The 6069-nt window shown below is 51.9% G+C and overlaps 1 protein-coding gene across 1 annotated transcript; it reads right to left on the bottom strand.

Annotated features, from left to right (window-relative positions):
• Window positions 1-8: 8 nt before the first annotated feature.
• GRXCR2 (glutaredoxin and cysteine rich domain containing 2) lies at window positions 9-5987 on the bottom strand. The gene is made up of 2 exons (XM_031555740.1): window positions 4385-5987; window positions 9-3748 (listed from the first exon to the last, which is right to left on the bottom strand). Exons 1-2 carry the CDS (start codon window positions 4691-4693, stop codon window positions 3569-3571), a joined length of 489 nt encoding a protein of 162 aa, XP_031411600.1. The 5' UTR covers window positions 4694-5987; the 3' UTR covers window positions 9-3568.
• Window positions 5988-6069: the final 82 nt, after the last annotated feature.

Below are 6069 nucleotides of genomic sequence, written 5' to 3' on the forward strand. Positions count from 1 at the left end.
GGCTCGGTTCGGCTCGGTTCGGTTCGGCTCGGCTCGGCTCCCCGCAGAGGGCTGCCCGGGCCATCTGCTCCTGAGCAGCTCCACGGAGGGCTCCAGATCGGCCCGCTTACATCTGACTCCATCACTGCGAGAGGTCCCCAAACAAATCCTCAGCATTGAACCGCAGAGCGACTGTCTTTAAGCCATCGGTACCACCGAAATGACTTTTTTTTACCGCAGCTGGCGGTCAGGAGTGTTTTTTGAGCCCACTGCACGGATGCAGAGCGCCTCACAGAATTGCAGAACCACTAAGGCTAGAAAAGGCCCCTCGGATCACCAAGCACGACCCCAACCCACCCCAAGCACACACACACTAACCATGTCCCCAAGTGCCACAGCTCCAGGCTCACACACCTCCCCCGTGCCCCAGCACCAGAAGTGGCCGCTCAGGACAGAGTCCCGCACCCGGACCGCCCCGCAGCCCCCGCCCAGCAGTGCCCGAGCACAGCCACGTTCTGCTGCATCCCACCGCTCACCGGAGCTGGAGCATCCCATCCTCCACTAGCAAAAACAGACAATTAAAATCAGTAATTTCTGTTCTCATTCGCTCTTCCTGCAAATGTATTGATTGCTTTCCACAAGAAACAACAAACAGAATTGATTCCATTACTCATTATGCTGAATCCAGGGAATTAAGACCCCTCATGCCTCTCCTAATGGGAATGTGTGCCATCACTTATCAGAAGCAGCAGTTTTCATCCGCAGTGATGTTTCTTAGAAGTTACTTGGGGGAAATAGCAGGCCTTTAACAGCAGCGCTGTGTTCAGCAGCAGAAAGAAATCACTGCAGGTTACACGTAATGATTTGTATAAAAATGAAATATTTCGAAGCAGAGAAGGGCTGGTTTTACAGCAAAATCAAATGGAGCCCACATAAATCAAACTGACAGCTTCAAAGACTTGCAAAATATAATAACGTTTAAATGCATAAATATCCCAGTTCTTTCTTTTTCAACTCCAAGGAAATGAAGTGGTGACACTGCAAAACCTCTCCAGGTTCCTTCACGTTATGATTGTGTTGCAGAGGTGGTAGTTGGGAATAAATGGGAATTGAAAACAATGTTCCAGCAGCAGAGGCACAAATGCTGCGGTGCAGGCAGTGCGAGGGGTGCGTGTGGGCAGGAAGGGATGGACGCAGCCCCACGAACCGCCTGTCTGACTTCGGGCTCTGAGAACAGCTGTGCCTCCCTGCAGCACCCCGTGCTTCCACCTACAGAACCCGGCAGGAAGAACAAAAGCAGGAGCGCTGGAATCAGCTTTAACTGTGGCGTTTGTGAGCAACTGTGGCAATCCTCCCTTCAGTCATACAGAGTTTCTGGTTAAAAGCAAGTGATGCACTTTGCTGGCACATGGAAATGTGGATTATTTTAACCTTTCTGCTCTGCGCCTCTGGCTGTCATAATTAGCCTCACTACTCACCTCCAACTGCCCTTCTTATTTAACACTGAATACGATTTCTATTTGCATTCCTATGCCGGCTCATGTGTTCCACAGTGAAATAAAGCAGCCCTGCTTCTCCCCGACCTCCAGCTGCCAGGAGAACCAGCAAAGGGCAGCCCCTGCCGTCCCTCCCAAGTTTGCTCAAAGGTTTGCAGGTCTGTTTCAGAGCACATCCACAGGCAGCCATAGCGTGGCAGTGTAAGCCGGGCTGTCAGCGGGTGCGATGCCCGAGCGGGGAGACACGGCCCAGGATTCCTACAGCAGGACAAAGGCAATAGGGTTTGCTTTTTTTGGAAAGACAGACAGAAAGAAAGAGAGAGAAAGAAAACCTTAAATGTATCTTTGCCACGGCCCTGTTCTAGGGAAATAAAAGAGCAGCTGTAAACGATTAAGAGAAACAGACGATCAATAAAAGATTCTAGGCTAAGCACGTGTACCAAAGTTCTGGCATTTCAGCCCATGAGGAAATTCGGATTTTGCCCAGGTAGGGGTTTCACACAGAGGACATCCCGGTTCCCGTTAGGGGCCATAACGGCGCTGCAGGGACCCTTAGTGAGGAGCTCGGCTCCGCGTCCGACCAGCAGCCCCACATCACCGCCTTTATCCGCCACCCACAGCCCGGCCGCACGGCTGCCGAGAGCAGCGCAGTCACTGCAGGCAGCAGTGACCCCAGCGACGAGCGCTTGCATCAGCTCTGCCGTCAACGTTGAAGGATCAGGCAGCGGCTCCGCCCGCTGCTTTGTTCTCACCGCAGAGCTTTGATGCCGGCCCGCAGGGATCAAACGGCCGCTGCGGGGCTGAGCGCTCCGGTCGCTCTCGGAGTCGCGAGGATTCCTCTGCCCTCACCAACAGCCGAAGGGCTGCGGTATTCACACCGCAGATCCCAAAGCGATAAATGGAGCGGAACGAGTATCAGCTGCGTTTTTGTGCGCTTTGTTTGAAAATTAAATCATTAGTCCCCGCTAAGAAAATCCAGCGGTCCAGCAGTGGAAGTCCGAGGGCTGTGAGGGCTTCCAACCGTTGAAGCAGTTTGGAGAAACCTCGCAGCCATCAGCAAACAGAAAGCTGGCAGTGAGCCGGGCCTGCAGCCTCAGCACGGCGCAGGTGGGCAGCGCTGAGCTCATCAGTCTCACCGGTAAGGTGCAAGTTAATGCAGCCTTAGCATTGCTCATGAATATGCAGCGCAATGATTTAGGGCTTCGGGGAGAAAAAAACACACAACACGTTTCCCCCATTTGCTTCCACCTCCCGAATCCTGTGCGTTCTGCACCACCAGGGGCAGCCTGCAAAGAACTCAGCATCTCTGCTCCACCTTAACTAATTAGAGTTTACCTTCTGCAGATTACATCATGGGATTAACATTGGGCAACTGGAGTCCTGCTCGCTGCCAGCCCGATCCAGAAAAGTGCTGAGCAGTGGAGAGGGGAATTTCAGTTCAGCACTTCCTCCTAAGCAGGCTAAAAGCTTATTCGTTTCTAGTTGTAATGATAAATTACTGTACATTTCTATGGCTCCTGATTTGGGAAAAGTTTTCAGTTTCCCCCCATAAGCCAAACCCCAAAAGAATCGTTGTGTCCATTAAAACAGATGTAAGAATCAGCAAAATCTTCAGGAAAAGCTCGTGACACCACGAGTTCAGAGGTAATTACAAACGATGGCGTGATGTTAACGCGTTCAGCAAATTAAAGCCCAGAGGAGGCACCGCTCTGTGCTGCTGTCGCGCAGACCCACCCCCAGCTGTGCCCACTGCTGCTGCCTTCTGCTGCCATAGCAGTGCTGCAGGCACTGCCCACGTGAGCTCCCGGTGCCGGCTGCAGTCCTGCAGGGTCTCAGCCCCCACGTGCAGATCACATCACGTGGCTGCGTTCACCCCACAGGGCTGCACGCAGTGCGTTTGCAGGACAGGGCTCTGATTGAGCAAATGTGTGCAACAGACAAGAGGAACGGCATGGAGCAGAGGTGCTGTGTTCGTACTTACGGCGAACTCACGTAAGGTACTTCTCCACCTTTAAAAAGTTCCCATTAGAGCAGAGCTGCTTGAAGTGAAATAATGCAAAGCTCCCAGCAGACCCGGGTGCAGCGCAGCTCCATCACGCAGCGCAGACCTGGCAGGGCTGCACGCCGCTCTCGTTGCAGGCTGGGCAGCGCAGAGCCCTGTAGGACTCCTTGAATCTGTTTGCCAGCATTGAAAACTTGCTGCCATGGCACAGCGAGCAAGGAGCACAGCCTGATCCTTTGCACTGGGAGCAAGTGCGCTCAGCACCTCTTTCCTGCAACAGAAACATCGTGAAAAATGCTGTTACTCAGTATCAGACATGAAAGTCAGTAAATGTCTGGGCTGCTTTTGGCTTCTGCGGGGTCCTCCTGAGAGCGAGCCCTGAGCGAGGCTCCAAGCAGAGCATCCCAGGCACTCTGCACTGGACACAGCAGGGTGGTTTGGGGCTGGCAAAGCTGCAGTGCTTTGTATTTACCCTGCATGACAGCATTTGTTTTGTGGGATCAAATTGTGGTCAGATTAATTGGGGTTCTGACCAACAAAGTCTAACCCATGAGAAAATAAGTGGAAGGCACAATCTCGTTTCAGCTGATATTAACATTTTAGCCTGGGGAAGTCTCAGCCACACAGCAGCTGTGTTTGGCCTCGTCAGGCTGCAGAAACTCAGTCTGCTCTCAGTGATGGAGGATGGAGCTCCACCGCACCGCTGAATGTCAGCGATCCCCAAAGGAAAACCAAGCAGGAGGCACAAGGGCACTGGAAGCAGAACAACGATGCTCAGGTTGCTGGCTGTGCTGCCCAGTCACAACTTAGCTGAAGTGACAGATACTGACATAGATGGGGCTTGGACAGGAACACTGAATGGTTTGACCAGAACCAGAAAACAAAAATACTTCCAGTTTTCTCTTACCTGCACATACTGCTTGCAGACAGCCTTCTTTTCCACATCCTTTTTATGTCCAGCACCAATTCTTTCTCTCCTTTCCCTGTACACAAAGGCCCAGTCGCTCACCCCCTCTGTCTGGACGATCCTTCTCATAAGCTCTCTCTGGTTCATTGGTGCACGGATGATTTTCAGGTTGTTGGTGTAGATGATGATCTGACCAAAGTCGATAACTGGGGAAGCCTGTGAGAGGATCTTATCAGTTTCCCCACCCATATAGTATGCTCTGCAAACACGTTTCGGGTGGGGAAAGCTTCCTGGGATGGAAATTCTCATTTCAACCCAGAAGAAATGAAAAATGCACAATGCTCAGAGCAGCAGAGCTGGCATATGCCAAGAAGCCTCTGCACTGGGGACAAAGCCACGTCTCTTTGAAGGCTGAGCAGTTTGGAGGGGATGTCCAGAGCTTGGCCTGGAAGTAGCATTTTGGATGATGGTTATCTGTTAGGCAGCATTTGGTGGGGTTTCCAGACCCAAATGAAAACTTTTCTTTGTAATTTGCTAATGCTGACCAAGTGTCAGGTGGGGTAAAACAATCTCGTTACCTAATGCTAAACTGTGTTCCTAACAGCCAGCCTAAATAGCCATCTGTGGGGACACTTGCATTTGTATTCTTTTCTAATGGTTTTAAAACCAGCCTTGTTCTGATCACGGACATTTGAAAGCATCATTTTGCTTTCCTGATCATTCTTTCCCTCACCCTTTCCAGGTATCACATGGCAGTTACCACAACCTATTGCTTTACATACTCTTCATATTTCACCGTAAGTATCCACGTCAAGAGGAGACGCTCTCCTAACAAAAGGCCATGCCAGCCTCGCAGCTCCTGATGGCTGTGCTGGCAGCTGGGCATCACTGCCTCAGAACAGAAGCACAGGGGCTGTGAGCACCCACCCTGCCCACAGCATCAGGCGTGGAGTGCCCATATCTGCACAGCTGTGGTGCCTCCATGCACTGAGTGCACACTGACACAGAGCAGGACCGGCGCTGCACAGCGTGGTTACTGCAAGTACCTAAGGTTAGGTAGACTGGAAATGGAGATGAGCATTACTCAGGAATGCAGAACCAATTAACGGCATAGATAGGATCACATCAGTGCTCTGTCTGGGGCAGAAGAGATTCACAGTGGTTTGATATTTTCGGTTAAACCAGATGCCCAGGGTATTAGCTTGGTACAGTCCAAGTATCAGCAAGTCAGGGCTCCTACAGGCAAACCTGAGGCTTGATTTAGCACCAATAATTAGCAGGGGGCTTGCTCCGAGACACAATGTCACGGGCACAGCCCTTCTGCCAGCACAAGTCATGCAGCTCTAATGCTTGAAATGTAACTAATTGAGATAATATCCACCTTACGTTTGGATGCGTCGGGGTTATTCTGTACAGATACTGGGATACATGGAAATGTTTCATCTCACTCTACAAAACAGACAGATGCAAATCAATGCGGTGAGGACCGAGGATGAAGCACAGAGCAGACGCTGCCGTGCTGATGGGACAAGGCTGTACAGGCGCACATTTGAAACACCGCTAACAGAGCTGGCTGCACCCGAATGAAGCCCCCGCCTGCGGTTCCCGGGCCCACATCTCCACCCGCCCCGCACGTCCCAGGGCCGAGGCCGGCACCACTCACCCCGCAGAGCCCGCTGCCGGCG

Source organism: Meleagris gallopavo, chromosome 15, assembly GCF_000146605.3.
Source record: "Meleagris gallopavo isolate NT-WF06-2002-E0010 breed Aviagen turkey brand Nicholas breeding stock chromosome 15, Turkey_5.1, whole genome shotgun sequence".
NCBI classification, from domain to species: Eukaryota; Metazoa; Chordata; class Aves; order Galliformes; family Phasianidae; genus Meleagris; species Meleagris gallopavo.

Coding starts and splice junctions, on each gene's coding strand:
- GRXCR2 (XM_031555740.1), bottom strand. CDS start 4,693: ATGAGAATTTCCATCCCAGGAAGCTTTCCCCACCCGAAACGTGTTTGC. Junction 3,749..4,384: donor TCTGCAAGCAGTATGTGCAG/GTAAGAGAAAAC, acceptor TTTCTGTTGCAG/GAAAGAGGTGCTGAGCGCAC.